The 22616-nt window shown below is 41.7% G+C and overlaps 1 protein-coding gene across 2 annotated transcripts in view; it reads left to right on the plus strand.

Annotated features, from left to right (window-relative positions):
- The window catches only part of rnf216 (ring finger protein 216), a 124503-nt gene that overhangs the window by 32004 nt on the left and 69883 nt on the right, over positions 1–22616 (plus strand). For both annotated transcript variants that reach the window (XM_055651053.1, XM_055651054.1), the window contains 6 exons: positions 514–628; positions 2232–2371; positions 3721–3771; positions 6892–7029; positions 7750–7898; positions 10036–10114. In XM_055651053.1, the coding sequence (XP_055507028.1) occupies positions 514–628; positions 2232–2371; positions 3721–3771; positions 6892–7029; positions 7750–7898; positions 10036–10114 (672 nt within the window). The remainder of the gene's footprint in view (positions 1–513; positions 629–2231; positions 2372–3720; positions 3772–6891; positions 7030–7749; positions 7899–10035; positions 10115–22616) is intronic.

The raw sequence follows: 22616 nt of genomic DNA on the forward strand, positions 1-22616 counted from the left end.
ACACACTAAAGGCAGGAAACGTGTTCCCGATGTTGGGGGAGTCCAGAACCAGGGGCCACAGTTTAAGAATAAGGAGTAAGCCATTTAGAACGGAGACGAGGAAACACTTTTTCTCACAGAGAGTGGTGAGTCTGTGGAATTCTCTGCCTCAGAGGGCGGTGGAGGCAGGTTCTCTGGATGCTTTCAAGAGAGAGATAGATAGGGCTCTTAAAAATAGCGGAGTCAGGGGATATGGGGAGAAGGCAGGAACGGGGTACTGATTGGGAATGATCAGCCATAATGACATTGAATGGTGGTGCTGGCTCAAAGGGCCAAATGGCCTCCTCCTGCACCTATTGTCTATTGTTTATCTCTAAGGTCTAAAGTCACTCTTCGCAAAAGCAGCATTAGCACCATGATGCATATTGTTTTATTTATTGATGAGCGCAGTTTTCTTTGTATGACAAGATGGTTTTGTCCTGAGTATAGCAGCTGGTGTTTTAACCATTTTTCCTCCTGCTGTTTATTTTGTAGGCCTTATCAGATGCCATTAAGCAGTGGCAAGAAAACTCACCGCAATCCAGTCAGAAAAAGACCCGACGGAAAGAAATGAGCTCGTCTAATTCAATCAGTTTCAAATTTGAACAGGGTGAGAATTGAAAGCTGCTACAGTGCGAAGTGCCCATGCTGAAAGACTGGCCAATTAAAAATGGATGTGTCTCACGAATAAGTGAAGTTTAATTTTTTAATGTTGGCTGGTTTAAGTGAATGGAATGGCCCCAATTCTATTTAAATTTCAATAATTTAGAAAATAAATCATTTAATGAACACAAGCGCATTGAGACACAGATGGTATAAATACACTCAATATATTACACACAACACTGCTGAATATAATTTAGTATTTATCGGAAAATATTAGTATCTCGCAGTAGTTTCTCTAAAATGACCAAAGTTGTTATATTTTTATATTACATTGTAGCGGAGACTCGCAGGAGTCCAGCCATAAGCCAAGCGGACACAAGTTGTGTGCATGAGACGTGTTTATTCTCTCCGATACAGCTCCCTACTGCTCGAAGGTCACGGGCGTTGCCCGGCCTTAAATACCAACTTGGGTACAAACCCCTTGACTAGCGCCTCCCACACCGAGACGCCCCCCTCCAGACCAGAGGGTTCATTGTGCCCGTGGCTTGCACCAGGTGCCGCCACAACATTACTGAAGTTCTCTCATGGAATTTTGGTGAAAAATTGCATGCGTTGTTACAAATTATTTATGTTTTTATGTATTCTTCATGGAGATTTTCAAAACTCTTGTATCGGAAAGTCATTGCGGCAACGTTATGTAATAGCCTGACAAGAGTTATCTTGTAGCGAGGGTGATATATCCTTTTATTATGCTTGATAATCCTACTGCTGCTGTGAATTCCATACATTGGAAGATTCAGGGACAGCTTCTTCCCAGTTGTTGTCAGGCAAGTGAACCATCCGACCAACAGCTAGAGAGCAGTCCTCAACCACTATCTACCTTATTGGAGACCCTCAGACTATCTTTAAACGGACCTTACTGGCTTTATCTTGCACTAAACTTTATTCACGTCATTCCCTGTATCATGTGACTGGACACTGTGGGTGGCTCGATTGTAATCATGTACTGTCCTTTCCGTTGACTGATTAGGACGCAACAAAAGCTTTTCACCGTACCTCAGTACACGTAACAATAAACTAAACACAGCTCAACTCAACATTGGAAAAATAAAATCTTTCAAGAGCAAAATTGTACCAGAGGTCAGATAGTCTTACCATAATTTTCTCATTTTCTTCCCAGCTGTTATTAGGCATCCTACCAACAACTGGGGTGCGGTTCTGATCTATCATCTACCTCATTGGAGACCCTCGAACTATCTTTAACCGGACTTTACTTGACTTTAGCTTGCACTAAACGTTACTCCCTTTATTCTGTATTTGTACACTGTGGACAACTTGATTGTAATCATGTACTGTCTTTCTGCTGACTGGATAGCACGCAACAAATAAGCTTTTCACTGTACCTCAGCGCGCCTGGCAATATACTAAACCAAACTAAAATCATTCCACTTTTAGTTTATTACTACTGACATTGAATATCTCACAAACATCTCAAGCCTTCATTTTGTGTGCCTCAAATTCATTTGAATGTGACGGGTTCTCTTTGTGAGAAGGAAAATAAGAAGTAGCATTTATCGGCCTCTCTTTCTTGCTTGTGTTTTTCCAAGGTGCCTTTAAAATAGAGAGACAGATGCGCTTTCTGGAAAACAAAAGACGACACTGGAGATCGTATGATCAGGATGGCCTTCATCCACTAGTACGGCAAGAACTGGAGTTCTTCCATCAGAAGATGAAGGAAATGGAAGAGGTAATTGATATTTTTTATCAGGAAAACATAAGCTGGTGAAGGGCATTAGATTGTGCGTGTCAGATTAATGCTCTGAAAGTTCATGTCGTGTGGCCTAGCCTAAAATCTGGAGGACTTTTGTTTTCCCTGGAAACATGTCCAATCATTGCGCTATTCATATGAAGACGGCTATTTTATTCCTTGGAGCACAGGAAGTTGAGGGGGTTATCTTATGGAGGTTTATAAAGTCATGAGGTGAATGTACAGTCTTTTTTTCCCCTGGTAGGGGAATCAAGAACCTGAGGACTCAGGTTTGAGGTGAGAGGGGCAAGATTTAATAGCACCGTAGGGGGCAACATTTTCACTTTGAGGCTTATGGTTATTTGGAAGGAGCTGACAGAGGAGATAGCTGAAGCAGATACTATTACAGTATTTAAAAGACTCTTGGACAGACGCATGGATAAGAAATGTTTATGGACAAAACGCAGGCAAGTGGGACTAACTTAGATGGGCATTTTGTTCACCATGGTCGAGTTGTGCTAAGGGCCTGTTTCCATGCTGTATGATGCTGACTCGGTGATAATTGCCTCCATTATCAGTGACAAACAAGTTCTTTAACTGTCCTGTTTTTTATTATGCGTCTTTCCTGTTTAATTATTAAATTCATTGCATCACTTCAATTTTCCTTCAGTCCATATGTCTCATTGAAACTGCATCATCTTTGAAACACATGTATCAGTTATATTTTTGTGTACTTTCTCGGCCACCTCTTGTTGAATAATGGTGGTGGGGCTTTAACACCATCATAGTTCAACATAAGCACATTGAGATGTTCTATCTACATTGGTTGAGCATAGATTGGCATGGCTCGGTATTCTGATTATTTGACAGCAATCATTCTTTTCCTTTAATTACCCATTCCACATTCATTCTCCCAATTCCTCCCCATCCATTTTATTCACGTTTTGCTTTGTATTGTATATTTTTTCACCAGATTTTACATGTATATCTCTCATGGCATCAGTTTTATGAAACCCGAGGGGTGCAGAATTGAGGAACATGATTGAATATGAAAAACAGAGAAGGATTTACAGAAGAGTGAGATTTTTCCAAAGATGGAAAAATAACTATTTTTGAACAGTATACACATAATCAAAATGTCATTACCTGTTGTCGTTGGAGAAATAAGTATGCTAAGTTTCTCTTGTTTCATGAAGAAATCGCAATGGATAATGCAGGATTGCAATTAATCTTATCGGCATAGCAGGATATGACTTTTTCATGAAGCATTAGAAGCAGAGAATATTGGAATGTGAAGTAGTATGTGACTCGCTGCTGGATTCTTATTTATAAATCTATTTCTGTTTCAGTATGCAGATTTTCAATTTGCTATGCAAATGAATGAAGAACAATATCAGAAGGCAAGTATAAATTGTTTGACTATTCAAGACGGTTTTCTTGTTTATAATCTCCAGCTTTAGAGTGGCTCCAAACTTCATGAATCATTTATAGGCAGCCTTGCTTTCCAAAGTGGTCATGCTGGGAACCATCAGAATGTTCAATTTGTGCGTCTAAAAGCGCTGATGCATCTCCTCGGAAGCGAGCAGTTTAAATAGTTAAGTTGTTCTGCCCTTTTGGATTCCACTTTGAACGAAGGCATGTGAAGAATCATTCAAGCATTGGATTATGGCTTGAAATGCTGTAATTAAATGCTTACCTTTTGAGCAAAGCAAACGCCCAAGGATACTACACATTCAAAGAAGATACTTGGAGAAATAATAAGCTTGATGTGTCTGATAGAACCTGTTGTCAGAGAAGGGGGGGATTGATAAATTTCTTGCAGAACTGATGAAAGCTGAGGATGTAAGCACAGCAAGAGAGTATTTTTCATTGAAGCACTTAAAGAAAGCTCAGTTAATTTCCTCTCCTGGCTTCAGCAATGGGGATTTGAACAAGATGTGGGACTGTCCATTCTCAATTCGGGTGCTGATCACACTGGGGTGTGTATTTTTGGCACTTGTTTTTTTTATTTGTAGCATTTCAAAGTTTTAAAATTATTTGTACAAAGGAATACAGTTTAACGCAGATAAGCGTGAAGTGCTGTATTTTGGGAAATCTAACCAAGGCAGGACGTGACAGTGTTTAAGAAGGAACAGCAGATGCTGGAAAATCAAAGGTAGACAAAAGTGCTGGAGAAACTCAGCGGGTGCAGCAGCATCTAAGGAGCGAAGGATATAGGCAACGTTTCCGACCAGGATGCATCACCCATGGTCAGTCATGACCGAGAGGGGCCTACTACTACGGGCTTTATCGGTGAGGAGATTGAGTATAGACGTTGGGACGTTATGTTACATATGTTACATTTGTACAAGACCACAATTGGAGTATTGTGTTCAGTTTTAGTCACCTTGCTAGAGGAAGGTTTTCATGAAGCTTGAAAGAGTGCAGGGAAGATTTACGAGGATGTTGCCAGGTCTCGAGGGCCTGAACTATAGGGATACGCTCGGATTTTATTCCTTTAAGTGCAGGAGGCTGAGGGCTGATCTTATTGAGGTGTATAAAGTGATGAGGAGAGATGATGGGGTGAGTGCATCTAGGCTTTGTCCCACAGAAGGGGAATCAAGTTGGCGAAAGTGATATATGGAACATACAGCATCCTATGCGCTAGAATACAACAAGTGAGGGTTTGTGTATCAAATCATGAGGGAGATTGATAAGGTGAATGAACAGTGTCTTTTACCTCAGGCAGGGGAATCGAGAACCAAAGGACATAGGTTTAAAGTGAGAGGAATAAGATTTAATACAATCCCAAGGGGCAACTTATTCACTGAGAGTGGTGGATATGAGCTGCCAGCGGAGGCATTTGAAGCAGGTACAATAATATTTAAAATACACCTGTACAGGTACTTGGAGAGGAAAGGTTTAGGGGGATATGGGCTAAATGCTGGCAAATGTGACCAACTAAATTTGTGCATCTTGATCAGTGTGGATGATTTTAGACTTACAGCACAAATCAGGCCCTTCAGCCCACAAAGTCTGCGCCGAACAATGACGCCACATACGCTAACACTATCCTACACACACTAGGTACAATTTACAAATTTACCAAAGCCAATTAACTAACAAACCTAGATGTCTTTGTAGTGTGGCAGAGAAAGCCCACACAGTGACGGGGAGAACGTACAAACTGCGTGCAGACAGCACCCGTAGTCAGGATCGAACCGGGGTCTCTGGTGCTGTAAGGCAGCAACTCTACCGTTGTGACACAGTGGCAACAGCCGAAGGGCCAGTTTCGGTGCTGTATGTTTCCATGACTCTAAAATGTCTGGGCAGTTAAGACTCAAATGCACAGAAGACATAGTCTGATTGGAGCAGGAATGGAAGGAATATAGTATTCCCTTGTTTAAGGGAATACTCTATTTTCTTCTTCCCGCCCCTCCTCCCCACCCTCACATCAGTCTGAAACAGGGTTTTGGCCCGAAACGTTGCCTATTTCCTTCGCTCTATAGATGCTGCCTCACCCGCTGAGTTTCTCCAGCATTTATGTCTACCAGAGTATTCCCTTGGTTGGCTTCAAGTCAATTTAGAACCCTATCTACACTTGGAAAATCAGGAGTTTTATTGAAGGCCCAAAATGAGAACTACTTAACAATTTAAGCCATAACTATCAGAGAGCTGCAGACTACTGCGATGGTAGTGGTTACATAGAAAATAGTTGCAGGAGTAGGCCATTCGAACCTTCGAGTCAGCACCACCATTCAATATGATCACGGCTGATCATCCAAAATCAGTAGTACCCCGTTTCAGCTTTCTCCCAATATCCCTTGGTTCCATTAGCCCTAAGAGGCAAATCGAACTCTCTCTTGTATACCTCCACTGCCTTCTGTGGCAGAGAATTCCACAGATTCACAACTCTCTGGGTGAAAAAGTTTTTCCTCATCTCAGTCCTACCCCTTTATTCTTAAACTGTGACCCCTGGTTCTGGACTCCCCCCTTCCCCCCAACATCGGGAACATTTTTTCCTGCATCTAGCCTGTCCAATCCCTTAAGACTTTGTCTCCACTCTCCTCCATGGTTGCTTTTAATCTACTGGTGTCTGAGGTGAGTATTTGTGAACAAACATTGCCACTTCTGGTCTCCAGTGTTAAAAAAAATTTTTTTAAAAAGCTTTTTGTTTAAAATTGTTTCCTGGTTTTTGTCCAAGTGTATATTGCATCCTTGGAGTAGAACTGCAGTTCTCAAGTTGTTTCCATTATTCTAAGCATTATAATTCTTAGACGGGTTTGAAGAAGGGTCTCGACCCGAAACGTCACCTATTCCTTCACTCCATAGATGCTGCCTCACCTGCTGAATTTCTCCAGCATTTTTTGTCTACTTATGATTCTTCGACTTGTGCTTTATGATGATTTAATGTTGCTGGATTATTCAGAGATTATTTGTAAAATATCCTGTATTCCATTCTTGTATTAATTTGGAGAAATGTAAGAACTCGCATATATTAAAATAAAACCCTGTAATAAATTCACGTGTGTTGTCTGCAGGATGGACAGCTGATTGAATGTGGCTGCTGTTATGGAGAATTTGCCTTTGAGGAGTTGACACAATGCAGTGATGGTCATCTCTTTTGTAAAGAATGCCTCGTGAGGTATGCGCAGGAAGCAGTGTTTGGAGCTGGCCAGGTATGAGCTGATTTTTAGATGCCTTTAAAAAAAAAAAGTTGATAACTCCAATGGTAAGGATGACAATTTTAACAGGAGGAGGCCATCCTCATATCTGAGCTTGCACCACCTCTCATTAAGGGCATTGTCTGATCTTCTATCTCGTAGACAGATTCAAAATAATGGTGTTATTTGAAGGGTTGTGATGGTTTATCAGAGATCAAAACTCCTCTCAAACAAAGAAGTATTGAAAAATATATCTTACTCATTCACTGCCCAATGATCTCAATTCAAATTTGGTCCTTTTAGAATTTGAGTAATCAGTTTGGATTATTGTAATGATGTAATGAGCGAAAAAAAGGCACAAGGTGCTGAGGTAACTTCAGGCTGGAGAAGGGTCCTGTCCCGAAATGTCACCTATCCATGTTCCCCAGAGATGCTGGCTGACTGCTGAGTTACTCCAGTACTTTGTGGCTTTTTTGGTAAGCCAGTATCTACAGTTCCTTATGTCTACATGAACTGCAGGGGAACTGTTGTAACTTTGTCAGCACCATTGATGTGGCGACGTTTTAAATACCTTCGGTGTGCAAGCAAAGAATCTCACTGTGCCTGGCCACATGTGGCAACAAAGTGTTCCGTGCAAATTCGAACAAATATAAACTTGGAACATTTGATGATCAGTGTGTGATGGCCAAATTTCGATGATCATTGTGTCAATGTCAACATTTCCTTTTTTTGCAGTCCCAGCTGAGCTGCATGGATAGTTGCTGTACATGCACGTTCCTCAATGGTGAGCTGGAGAAGGTGTTGCCAGAGAACATACTATGCAAATACTACGAACGCCAAGCAGAGGAGGCGGTTGCTACGGCCTGTGCTGATGAACTTGTCCGGTTGGTGTCTGACGATGCTTCTATTATATTCAAGAGTTAGAACTGGGAATGTAACATGTCTGCCTGATGTCTTGATATTCATTTCATATGAAGAATGGGAAAGTTCCATTTCTTTCATGACTCGAGACATCGTGATTTAGAAGCAATGAAGTGTGGTCACTGCACTGCAGGAAATGTGACGATCAATTTGTGCACAGCCTGCTCTCGCAAACTTGATAAATGATAGGATCGGTTTTAATGATGCTATTTGATGGATAACTGTCACAGGACAGTTTTGCTTATCTTTGGGATAATGACGATGGATTTTCTGTGTTGGAATAAACAAGGTCATGATAACACAAGAGTTCCCAACCTGGGGTAAATTTCACCTACCCAGGGGTCACATTTGTTGATTCTGGATTTGCTCATATTTTTTCTCATTGTCTGATATACTGGTGACTGAAGTACCGTTTTCTCATTGACTGGTTCTGGTTTACCGGTCGGTATCTGTTCATCATTAGTTGTTCATAAATAAGTGAAATAACATTGTTATGTGCTATTAAAGTTGCTGGGGGTAAACGGGATGAAAAAGGTTGGGAACCCCTGGTTTAACATTTCATCAGAAAGATGCTGCCTCCCTCTGCCTAGATTTTTGTTTTTTTAATTTCTGCTATGAGCTTTGACTCCAAAACCTCTTGACCCCAACTAGCACGCTCTCTGTGGAGTGAAAGAATAATCTGCACGTTAGAACGTTTGCAAATCATTATTGTCTCAAACTGTAAACGAGGACGGCCAGATCGGTTAGTGCGCAGGTTTGCTTGGGAAATGTTTCTCTGAAAGCCCTCTGAAAGCCCTCATTTCCACAAAGGGGATCAAGTCTATCTGGAATCACAGTGCTGTCAGAAATATAAATGGAACTTGCCCTTGATTATGTGCTCTCTGTTATTGTAGTCGATGTTCAGATGAGATGCCTCTCTTTTGTATCTGAGTTATGCACTTAAAGATACAAACCTACATGTTTGCTGGAGTGCCATCTTAATATCAGTCACATCTTCGATTAGCACCAGGCGTTTTGTTTTTGGATCTTGATTCTCTAATATGTTTCAGAGTCCAATGTCTAGCTTTATCTACCCTCTGATTAGGTTATTATCTTTAGACTAGAGCAATTGGTGTTTGCAGGAAATTAAAAAAAAACACAATTGAAAAACAAATTGTGAAAATTACGCGCACATCTCACATCCTCTTATGAATGTTCCACAGTAATAAGACTCTTTCTGATTTCCATGAAGGGAGATTGGCAAACTGACCTGCAATGTTGAAAGTGCACTAAAGGGATTTGTAGGAAAATAACTGCCGATGCTGGTTTATACTGAAGATAGACAGCAAAAGAAGGGTTCGACCCAAAATGGCACCTGTTATTTTTCTTCAGAGATGCTGCCTGACCTGCTGCGTTACTCTAGCATTTTTCTGCACTAAAGGGATGTTGCATGGCATGAATTTAACAGTTTTAGCCATAGACCTGGTAAATATGCTACTGATTGTTTGCTACGGAAAAGACAACAGGTGCAGGACTGAGTCTGATGGGGTCAGAGTGCAGAGGATGGAGGGGTAGGGGTTGGCGGCTGGAGGGAGTAAGGTCATGGCCAGAGACTGAAGCCAGGGAATAGCAGGTGGACATGACTGTGCCCGTGGATTGGAGTGGAATTAGTATGTGCGGGTAGATATCCCAGCCACACAGACACACACACAGACACACACACACACACGCGGGCGCACACACACGCACACACACAGACGCACACACAGACGCACACACACACATAGACACACGCACAGACACACACGCACACACACACGCACAGACACACGCACAGACACACACACGCACACGCACACACAGACGCACACACAGACACAGACACACACACACAGACACACACACACACACACCCACAAAGACACGCACACACACACTTGGTGTCTGAGGTAAGAGCCACACAGACACAGACACAGACACAGACACACACTTGGTGGGATGGTGTCAGGGTGGAGGATGAAGCCAGTGTCCAGAGACTGGGGCCTGGGACTGTCTAATGGTTAGAATTAATGAAGTCCATCTGTACTGTTTTTAATTTATTGCTTTCTGACAACGTTCCAGGTGCCCATTTTGCAACTTCCCAGCACTATTGGATAAAGAAATAAATATGTTCAGCTGCCCCAATCCTCGCTGTCGAAAGGTAAGAACTCAAGTTTCTTCATTTTAAAACCAAGTCCTTCTCCATTCGTGTGCAGGAAGGAACTGCAGATGCTGCTTTACACTGAATATAGACACAAAATGCTGGAGTAACTCAGTGGGTTAGACAGCATCTCTGGAAAACAGGAACAGGTGACGTTTTGGGTTGACTTCTTCTGGCTGATGCAGACAGGTAGGAAGAAGGGTCTCGACCTGAAATGTCACCTATTCCTTTCCTCCTGAGATGCTGCCTGACTCGCTAAGTTACTCCAGCATTTTGTGTCTACCCTCCATGCATACCTTGAATGCTTTCAGTCTAGTTTTTTTCCATTCTTAGCCAGGCAGAACTCCATGCGTTCTTGAGTTTGTGTGGAGTCAAATGCAATAATAATTTCATGCCTTGAAAGTGTTATAGATTGAATGTCATATTAAGGTTGGGTTAGGTTAAAAAATGAGAACCGGAGAGTAAGGAATGCTGTTGCTTCTATGCCTTTTCTTCAAGAAGGATTCTTTTAAAGCTAAATTTGCTCATCTGCCAAACTGAGATTGTTTCAAAATCAATTGTACACTCGCAGCTATTTGATTGCTCTTTTTGTTCCATTGTTAAACCCTTCGTATGTTCACCTTTCAAGTATATAATTGCTCCTCATGGTCAAACTTGTATCCTCCGTTAATGTTGCTGTATAATTTCCCTCGCCATTTTTTTTTTAACGGTTTGGCCAGCCTTCATTTGAACAATTCCCCCACTCTGATACCGATTTTAATGTATTTCCGAAGCAATTTTTGTTGGTCAATTCATCTTCAGAAGTTGTTAATATCAGTCCCTGAAATGTCCTCTAGATGGCGTCGTAGGACAGCGTATTGATGCAACGAATCATATAATAGAAATTAAAAACTCTGTGGTGAAGGAGTTGGCGAGGTTGATAGTAGTCATCCGTCTGATAAAGGGTTTCGGCCCGAAACGTTGCCCATTTCCTACGCTCCATAGATGCTGCTGCACCCGCTGAGTTTCTCCAGCATTTTTGTCTACCTTTGATAATAGTCAGAGTAAGTTTTATAATATCTGCCTGCATTGTACTTCAATGCGTTGACTACCATGTTGGATTGCATCCACTTGAACGTTGCAAATGATCACAGACATTTTTAACGTAACATTTGTGACTATTTATTTTCTGAATGGTCACGTTGATGGGGACACGGCTACTTTGCCTTATGAGAACTTTATAAATTTCATTTGCTTCATCTTCACTTCACACTGGATGAGCGTTCCATTAGATTAAACAAGAGCGTGAAGTAGCGATTTGTGTACATCATTTTCACATGAATTTGCTGTTTAATCTCTCGGGAAATATTTACAGAGCAAATTGGCTGAAGAGCTGTTCTTTTCGGATATAGTTGGTGGAAAAGGAGATGAGATTCTATATGAATTGCTTTTCAGATTATTCGGAGAAGATTAGAAATAAGTGTCATTTATATTGCTTAATGGCGCCAAAATGTTCACAGCTCTTTGCAGGGGTGTGAGAAACCCCTTGCACAATTGTGGCTAATCTTCAAATGAGCACTTTTTCGACATTAAGTGACTTATTAGTTTATCTACTTTATTTTTCTAATATCTCATCCCTCATTCCCAAGTTCACTGTCTCCTTGGAGGGAAACCTTAACCCAGGAGTTTTGTTTTTGCTGAGGGTCATGCACATATTGTATTTTAGGGCAAGCTGCAAATTGAAGTCAGCCTGAAAGCCTTTAAAAGGCTCTTACAGATCCAACACAATCTACAAAGCACAATGTGTAACTGGAAAGCTAATCACGAGAAGTTGGTAATGACCTGCAGCCAAATGCCTAACTTGTAAGGCAGCTTCTATAGAAACAATGGGAACTTATGGCCAAGATCAATGTGCTAAAGGCCAGCAAAGTCTTAGAATCTGCGGAATGGGATTATCAAAGAAAAAATTGAGTATCGAGCCGTTGTAGTTGTAGTAAAGATTTGCAGTCTACTTTAATAGGGAAACGTTTCTATAAATGTCTCAGACCAGTGTCTTCAATATTGGGCACCGTATATTAAAATGGAGTACTGAAACCACAATGGGGCCACATGATTAGACCTGACTGTACTGTGTGACATGAAAGTTTTAAAATAAGTTAATTGTGTTACAGGTTTGTACCTCATTGTGTAACGTGAAAATGTCAATTGACTATTCCATGGCATTTTTGTTGGCTGAGATGCAGATTTTTGTCACTGTTATGCTTTTAAGTTGTCCAAGATGATTCCCTGTGCGAATTTATACGATTTAAAACTTGCTATAAATGTACTTGTCAAGAGTTTACAAGTACAGGTCCACCACCGATTTACCGGTACCCTTGGTGCCAGAGCCTTTCTGGATTATCCGGTTTGCTGGACCAACAGAGGTCACGGTCTCTGAATAGAGTCCACCGATACTGGGACAGTCGGCTTAGGAGGAGCTGAGGTACCAGCTGTTCAAGTTGTATTAAAACAGAGTCAGTCAACTTGAACTACAAGTTCTTTAATAAGTATATGCACAGAGGGAACACATTATCTCTGGACTCGAGGACTAACTAACAGGCTAACGTTTCATTATATGTCAGCCAATAGACAATAGGTGCAGGAGTAGGTCATTCGGCCCTTCGAGCCAGCACCGCCATTCAATGTGATCATGGCTGATCATCCCCAATCAGTACCTGGTTCCTGCCTTCTCCCCATATCCCCATGACTCCGCTATCTTTAAGAGCCCTATCTAGCTCGCTCTTGAAAGTATCCAGGGAACCGGCCTCCACCGCCCTGTGAGGCAGAAAATTCCACAGACTCACAACTCTCTGTGTTTGATATATAGAAAACCCGGACTGGATGTACATTGAATGCAGACACGATCAAATCAGCTAATGCGATTAATCTACACCAGCCCGCAAAGTCGGCCTTGGTATTTGGCCATGGGAACGGGTCTGCTGGCTCTGGCCAGGCTGGAGTTCCAGAACCCCAGCTGCAAGGGGCAATCCAGCACTGAGGTCCCGATAGGCCACCTCGTACAGTCAGCACCCGTGGTCAGGATCTAACCTGGGTCTCTGGTGTTGTAAGGCCGCAACAACCGCGGCCGCATCTTGTAGCCACATCTTTTGGTTCTGTGTCCAATTTGAGTCCCAGGAAGATTGGATTGTCAACTTATGGCACAGTCATCTGCGTTTTATACTCCCTTCCTCTTTTCCAGTCTCTTCCAACCTCCTTCACTGAATCATAATTACTCACCATTGTTTTTACATCCTTACATGCTTGTCTACATTTTTCATCTCAGCTATCCCCTATGGAAATGATTTTCACTTTTTATTTATTCTGGCTGAAGTAATTTTTTGTGTCACCTCTAGTTTTCCTTGTTCATTTGCAGTGCCCTTCTCTCCCCATCTGAAAGGTTGAGGGCTCAATCAAACCAGGAGGAACTGGAGCACAATAAACTAAGACGACCCTTCGAGTCCATGATGACAATTGATCACCCGTTCACACTAGTTCTGTTTTCCCACCTCTACACTCACTCCCTACACACTTGGGGCAATTTATAATGTCCAATTAACCTACAAACCCACATGTGTTTTTAAGGTTATTATTACCTTTGGGACTTTGTGCATAAACTGATTTCTCTCTTTAGATTAATAAGCAGATTGTAAGATTGATTGTATCAAAGAAGTGTATTAATTCAGAAAAGATCTTGCTAAATGCGTATTTGTCTCATTATAGTAATGAGACAAATAGTTACTTGCTGATTTTTTAAAATATTGTTGATTACATGAGAGAATTTTAATATTTATTGTATAGTCAGGGTTGTTGCCTTCAAGTATGAAAGCACATTGTTATTCATGTGTGCTGTAGGTGTGAAGGTCAGGCTATTTGCTATATCCCAATTGCCCTTCAGAGGACAGTGGTGAGCTGTTTCAACCCATCCGACAAAGATGCTTTATACTGGGCATGGTATTCCAGGATTTTGTTTACACAGCAAGAAAAGTGACAGTCAAGATAGATTTTTATGTCAGGATGGTGTACAACTTGGAAGAGAATTTGCTTACACTGGCATTCCCAATGGTGAAATTTTACACCTGCTGCTTTTGTCCTTTGTATGCTGTAGTTTGCAGGTATTGCATGGTGCTAATTCAGTAACCAAGGTGAGTTGTTGCAGTGATTTTTGTATGTGGTACATGCTACATTTATACCTTCCCATGGTGCTTGAATACCTCAAAATGTGGCCACATCCACAACAGAGACTTTGGGCCTAGCTCACTAACTATCACAAAGTCAACAATAAAAACCCATCCTTAGGGTAAATTACATTGATGTTCCATCTACCAACCACTTTCGACATGCAGTAGAGTCACAGTGGGGGGAGGGATGTGGGGTGGGGGGAACGAAGCATATTTCAACCTCTTTATATGGCTGCTCACTATGAACTTGGAAGATCAAGACATGACCTTTGTGCTCCAAGACTTGTACTGAAGACCTGTGCAAGACCTTGGGCTACACTGTTCAGAGACCAAATTGGATAATAAGGTGGCAAAAGTAAAGGGCCTGTCCCACTTACGTGACTTTTTCGGTGACTGCTGGCAACCGTCATACGTCGCCGAAAATTTCCAACATGTTGAAAATTCAGCGGTGACCAGAAAGACGCTACGACTCTTTGTGTGGCTAGGATACTACTCACGACCGTACAGGCGACACCCTGGCGACATGTTCGCGGGGTGAAGGGTGAAGCCTGTATGGCCGTGAGTAGTTGCCCAGAGAGTGATATCTTGTTCTGGTCGCCGCTGGATTTTCAACATGTTGAAAACTTTCGGTGACCTGCAGCGACCTATGACGGGTGCCGGCAGTCGCCGAAAAAGTCGCGTAAGTGCGACAGGCCCTTGAAGAACTGCAAAAAAAGATGCCACGGTGTGGATATTTGACCAGCGGGCGAGATATGCAGAGTGTATTAAACGCACAAACACGCGACCAGCAAAAAGACTGGGAGTAATGAAAACTGACAGTCTGACATTGGCAAGAGACTAATAGACAACAAAATGTGCTTTGGTGGTCCCTGTAAACTGTGGGCTGAATTTAGTAGGGTTTAACACTGCCATCCCGCCAGCCCTCAATGAGTGAACTTTGTTGCATTTCCTTTAAAACCACTATTTCTTCGTGAAGAAAGAAAACCAAAACTGTACACATTACTCACGGTTGTGCTGAACCTGCTCCTGATTTTACACTTGAAGGTATCAGCCCTGATTGTGAAATAAATATTCTCTCTCATATAATAATCACTCCAGTTCTCTGTAATAATTGCTGACATACTAATTATTTTCCTACAGTACCAGCGTGTTAACTTTGTGACTGGTAGAAATGTAGTCTCGGGAACCTCGCACTAAACTGACACTTTCCTGTTTATAAAATATTCTTCTTTTTCATTCTTCTCAGTGAAGTGAATAATTTGATATTATCCATATTGTATTCAATTTACTATGTTCATTTCCACCCACTTAACATGTCCACATCTTTCTGCAGTCTTTCATACCAATCTTGCTGCTTACTCTCAATTTGGCCTTGTTTCAAGAACATCAGAATAATTCCCTTCATTTAAGTTATTGGTTTGACTATATATATCTAGTCCTTGAAGTGCCCATGAATTATTGTCATCCATTCTTATTTACTTTTTCTGCCTGTTACACAATTCCTAATCCATGCTAAAGCTTAATTTTGATTAGACATGCATCATGGAAGCAGGCCCTTCGACCCAACGAGTCCACGCTGATCATTGTGTTCACACTAGTTCTCTCTCCAACTTGCTCATTCGTTCCCGACACACTAGGGGCAATTTAGAGAGGCCAACTTTCCTTGTCTTTGTGGTGTGGAAGGAACCAGAGCCGGAGGAGAAGGGAGAACGTGGCTGCAGGGAGAATGTGCAAACTCCACACAGACAGCACAGCACCTGAGGTCACGATCAAGGCCGGGTTTCTGAACTGGTAGCTGCTCCACTGTGCCACACACATATCGTTACAGCTTCAAAACACCCTCCAGATTTGGCAGTTCCCCAGTCAGAAGTCTATGCTAAACCCTTTGCTTCTCACACTGCATTGTTACCACAGCCCTGCTATTTCTCAAATAACCATCCTGTGGTTTCCAAACTTTTCCCCTAATTTCTTGAAAAATAAGAGTTCTGTCAATTGGTAGAAACAAATCTATAATCTGGAGTATTTCTCAAGATTTTTTGAATGTGGATCTAGGGGGAAAAATTTAGTAATATTTAACAAAAAAGCAAGATTCTTTATTGTCAATCAATTAATTTTCAATTGTTACCGATTGTACATTTCACCCGTATCTTTGCGATTTTTATGGCTTGTCGAGAGGGTGCATGGTTGAATTTGTGGTCTCGCTCATATTAACTGGATATGTGCAGGGAATTTTGGGGTTGATGAGAAATAGGAAGGGAAATATGAAATGCAGTCCAATTAGCTTGCTGTGATCCTTGCTGTATTATCTGTGGGTGTTTGAGTGTGTGCAACTGCACATAACTGCTACTGCTCTGGGGTAGAAATGAGGCTGTCATTGTTTTTCGGACAGGCGTCGAGACAAATGATTAAATGCACTTGTCTTTTTATTTGAACTTTTCTGCACAGAATAATGAGGAGGGGAAATAAGTTGTAAGTAGTGCAGTCTTGTTATGTGAAAGCATGCATGAAGCCAGAATATCAATCCAAGTTGAACGTGCTTGCAATGATTACTCTTGACTGTGTCTACTTAATGATTTTCTTTTCATGTCAGGCTGGACTGTTTTAGTGTGCAATTTATGAAGATAGGAGGTGGGGAGGGTGTTGAAAGGGTGGCGTGGTGCAAATGTATTCAAGAAAGTGCTGAACTTATAATTTTATTGTACGCTGTCGATACAAAGTAATGTGCCTGTCCCACTTAGGCGACTCTTTAGGCGACTGCCAGGGACTCATTTTAATGGAATTCACCTATGACACCTGGCGACAATCTTATAGAAACTTACAAAATTCTTAAGGGGTTGGACAGGCTAGATGCAGGAAGATTGTTCTCGATGTTGGGGAAGTCCAGAACAAGGGATACGTTTACGGATAAGGGGGAAATCTTTTAGGACCGAGATGAGAAAAACATTTTTAACACAGAGAGTGGTGAATCTGTGGAATTCTCTGCCACAGAAGGTAGTTGAGGCCACAGTCATTGGCTATATTTAAGAGGGAGTTAGATGTGGCTCTTGTGACTAAAGGGATCAGGGGGTATGGAGAGAAGGCAGGTACAGGATACTGAGTTGGATGATCAGCCATGATCATATTGAATGGCGGTGCAGGCTCGAAGGGCCGAATGGCCTACTCCTGGACCTAATTTCTATGTTTCTATGACAACACCTACGTCAACACCTACACCTACGTCAACCTACGACAACAAAAATTGTCACCGCCGTCGCCGAAAAAATGTCGACATGCTGAAAATTTTGTGGCAGTCGCCTGTAGTTGCCCAAAATCGCCTAAGTGGGACAGGCCCATTAGTGTTTAGCGTTTTAGTTCAAGGATCGTTGAGAGGCACAGCATGGAAAGGGGCCCTTTGGCCCACTGGGTCCACGCCAACCATCGATCACCCGTTCTCACTACTTCCAAGCATTTGCCAGAGGCCGTTTAACCCACAAACCTGCACATTTTTGGGATGTGGGAGGAAACGGGTGTACCCACATGGTCGCAGAGAGAAGGTGCAAACTCACACCTACAGCAACTGAGGTCAAGTTCGAAGCTGGGTCTCTGATACTGTGCCACCCTTGCTGCATATATTCTCTGTAAGGGCGAAAGAGAAGCTCGGAATTTGTTTTCCATATTATTGAAAGGAAGTACTAGCTCACCAGCTAACCTCTTTTAGCTAGTTAATTTGCTGACATATTGCATCCATAAGCAAAGTGGAACCATAGTGGCCTTATCTACAGTGGCTGTTACCTGCAAATTGTTTTGACAATGCCATTATTAGCCTTAGTCCTCCATGCTGAGGCAGAGAACATTGGCATGTTCTGACCTGTACAATGTCTGCTAAAACCATACCCGTGCAGACATTGGACAAAGATACAGTTGTGCTTCATTTGTAGAATCATTTGTTGGTAGTTTTTTTTTCCCTTGAAACTAATGGCATTATTTGGTCAAGTCACAAGAGACTTTAATTGCATATAATCACACTCGGAGCAAAGAAACAGATCTATTTGGACGTAGAGAAATTTCTCATCAGCAGATAAAGAAATAACATTTTGGATGCATCGTTTTCCGTGAGCCTGAATGAGCTGACATTTTCCCAGAAACTCTGTGTGATTCCGCCCATGACCTCCTGTTCGCCAATCAGTGCTTCTAGGCTTGAATAGCAGAACTGGGATGAGCAGGAGGTCAGATGCCAGTCACATCATCTATTGCAGCTGGACTTGTCATTGATGTGCTGAAGCATGAGGTTGGTGCAATTTGTATCCAGCCCCTCAGCCTTACAGCATTGAAGGCTGGCGTAAGTGTCAGCATTCCATTCATTTCGAAAGGGTCGCTGACCTTGTAAGAAAAGGTTTAAGAAAGAACTGCAGATGCTGGAAAAATCGAAGGTAGACAAAAATGCTGGAGAAACTCCTGTATTTTTCTACCTTGTAAGAAAAGGTGATTGGATTTATTTATTTTACTCTTTTTCCAAAACTCATTTATTACTTAAGGTCGGTCGCTTTAAGTTACTAATAATTCACCTTATTCTTCCTACTTGAACTATGGATTTTTTTTTTCTTTAAACTTTCTTTAAATATTTAATTTTTCAGCTTTTTACTTGACAATTCTTCCTCTATCACCTGAATAAGATTTATTTGGATTTATCCGAACTCTGATTTTTTTTTTTTTAATTATTGAATGCTGTGCTAGTTGTAAAATGAGATGCAGTGATTGAAGGTTGGCACAGTTGTAAGCCGGCACGTTTGAGAACCCTGCGTTCAATTGCCTCTCGAATTCTTTTCTTTTTGTGAAAAGGCAGCCTGCAATTCTGATGCAAAAAGCTGAATGTTGCTGAAACCTGAGTATTTATTTATGGTGACACTCGTGTCTGTATGTCCACCACGTCTGTGGAGGCACTCGCACTGCCTTTTGTGCCTCGAGTCCTTTAGGAATCGCTGGTCGTGTCATGTGACAGCACTTGTCAAGAGGATTTTTGTGCATGTCATGTCGCAGATTGGAGGAAAATGAGGCCAAGCCAAAAAAGGATCAAATTGGGTCCTGTGGAATGACTCACTGTTGCTGCTTCCATTGAAGGATGAGAGAATGAGTGCTGGCAGTACTGTGTTCTATACATGTTCAGCAAGACCTTATTACTGAGAGCTACACTGTGCAGCTTGTAGGCTCCATTAGTCGGATTCTTGTGAGCTGCCTACAATGAAACCGTTTGTTAAATACTATGCCTGCTATGAAGCCTTGTCAAATCGTATTCCCAGATTTGTAGTGTGTAAGGAAAAGCTCTCAAGCTGCATGTTTGCCGCTATAGAAAATGTAAGGTAAAAATGACAAGAAAAATGTCAGTCAAGTGGTGCTAGCAAATGGTCTGTCCGTTGCTATAAGACAAATGAGCTTTGTATGTTCAAACTGAAGAGTGTTTCCTTAAAAATGAGCCATGTTTCCTGTACCAATCTGCAGCTGCATTTACCATTATTTCCATATATGGAAGCTCTGAAGTTGCAAGCAGGATTTTTAACTCTCAATTCATGTTCACTTCCTTCAAGCTTTGTGTGCAGGCAGGATACTGATCAAATTAAATGGTCCCCGTTTTTTATGTTTAAAAATATTTTTTTATGCCACCATAGAGTAAATAAGCCTGAATACAATTGAAATTAACTCATTTTTATCGCAGTCTTCATAATGTTACAAGTTCTAAAGGTCCTGTATTACAAATTAGACATCGGTTGAAGAACTAAATATGGGACTGAATCTGGTTTTAGGTTTATTATCGTCACGTATACTGAGGTAGAGTGTGAAGCTTATGTTTCTGTGTTATCTGATCAAACCAGGTAATACTATAGATAGACACAGAAAGCTGGAGTAACTCAGCGGGACAGGCAGCATCTCTGGAGAAACAAATGGGTGACGTTTCGGGTCGAGGCCCTTCTTCGCACTACAAAACTATATACGAATATAATCAAGCCAAACTCGGGTACAAATGTGAGAGTGAAAAGATAGATGCAGAGTGCAGAATATAGTTCTCGAGTAACTGTTCAAGAGAGGTCCTCCAATGTTCGCACTGATATAGGCTGGAGAATCAGGACTGTACCCGAGTCTGTGGAAGGACCGTTCATAAGTCTGATAATGGTAAGAAGCTGTTCCCGAGCTTGGTGGTGTGTGCTGTCAAGCTTCTGTATCTTCTGACCGATGGGAACGGGGAGAAGAAGGAATGTCTGGGGTCGGAAAGGTCCTTGATTATGTTCCCAAGGCAGTATGAAGACTTGATGGAGTCATTGCCGGGGAGTCTGGTCTGTGTGATGGACTGAGCTACATCCACAACTCGGAGGCAATTTCTTGTTGGATCAAATCGCCCACCCGTGATGTTTGCTTGCACTCGCCCTTGCTGGATGAAGACGACCATCTCCACTCTTGGGTACACAAAAATGCTGGAGAAACTCAGCGGGTGTAGCAGCATGTATAGACCATCTATATATGTATAGACCGCTGAGTTTCTCCAGCATTTTTGTGTACCTTCGATTTTCCAGCATCTGCACTCTTGGTCTGAAGAAGGTTTCCGACCCCGAAACATCGCCCATCCTTTTTCTCCAGAGATACTACCTGACCCGCTGAGTCACTCCAGTACTTTGTGTCCTCTCTTGGGGAGTTGGGATGCAAGGTCTTTTCCTCATCCCCAGGCTAGGAATGTCCTTTCAAATGAACAGATTGCTTAGGAAATCCCCGCAAAATGGACTGTGCAGCTGGGACCAGCGATGGAAGTAAATGACAGTTCAGGGGGCATCTGTCACTCCATCAGTAAGTGATGGAGTCACGCTGTTTGCCTTGTGTGCGAGTCGGAAATAAATGAGATTTTACATGATTGAAAAGAGTGGAATTGCCAAGATCATTCTCCAATATTCGCACCCTTGTCTTAACAATTGTGCAGTTTACATATTTTCAAGAAGGGTCAAACTTCTTTCTTTAGTAGAGTTAATATTGTTTTAAAACGTGACCTTGGTAGGAACTTGTGTGATGCTTGAATATCGCAACTTAACAAAGGATTTTTATTCTGCCAAAGTTATCTTAAATTCTCTGGTGATGTGAATGAATATTTGTTTCGCTTTCTGAACTGTTTAGTTTAGTTCATTATTGTCATGTGTACGAAGGTACAGTGAAAAGGTTTTTTGTTCCGTATTATCCAGCCAACAAAAAGGCTATACATGATTACAGCCAAGCCATCCACAGTGTGCAGATACAGGATAAAGGGAATAACGTTTAGTGCAAGAAAAAAATCTGATTAAAGATAGTGGATGTAGTTGAATCAAATGTGAGAATTGCAACTTATGTAAAATACAGAACGTTCTGCTTGTACAACCACTTCTGTATTCAATTGGTGAAATAATTTGTGATTGTATTTTGTATTGGTAGAATCTTATCTGTCAGCACACAAAGGGCGCACGTTTCTTGGTATCAGCGCGTTTGCTGAATTAACAATGTTAGCACGTGCTTGGTATTTTAAATACTTTGGGTCTGCCTCGGATGTCATGAGGTGTTAGGCTAGGAGCAGAATTAGGCCATTCGGCCCATCAAGTCTACTCTGCCATTCAATCATGGCTGATCTATCTCTCCCTCCTAACCCCATTCTCCTGCCTTCTCCCCATAACCCCTGACACCCGTACTAATCAAGAATTTATCTATCTCTGCCTTAAAAATATCCATTGACTTGACCTCCACGGCCTTCTGTGACAAGAAATTCCACAGATTCACCACCCTCTGATTAAAGAAATTCCTCCTCATCTTTTGCCTAAACTATAGTAAATTTGCCTCGATTCAACAAAGCTTGCCCTCGACTCTTAAATAAATCTGTACAATACATTATAGTAAATTTGCGCTAATTCAACAAACCTTGTTCTCTGGCTAAAAAATAAACAATTTCTCACTATTCTTATTATCAAGCAAAAGAAACAAACACTCTTTCTGATTATTTTAAAGAAAAATAACCAATGTTACCTAACGGAATAGATCTTGGCCCTTATCTGCCTCGCTCACAGCAGAGTTGGCTCTGAAGCACCCATGACCCTGTCTTTTGTTCTCCAGGGTCGACAGACAGCTGGTAGTTTGACCTCCAGCCCTTGCTGTTCTGGTGTTGGACAGCAGAGCTACTAACTATGAACTAATAACTGTCTCACATACTCCCTCTTCCCCTCTCCCCGCAGCCATTTCTTGCTCTCCAAACGATTACATTGTCTCTGCAAAATAAGATTGGATAATGAATGGATAGAAAATGCCTCACTGTCCAAAATTAAAATGAC

This window comes from Leucoraja erinacea, chromosome 20, assembly GCF_028641065.1.
Source record: "Leucoraja erinacea ecotype New England chromosome 20, Leri_hhj_1, whole genome shotgun sequence".
NCBI lineage: Eukaryota > Metazoa > Chordata > Chondrichthyes > Rajiformes > Rajidae > Leucoraja > Leucoraja erinaceus.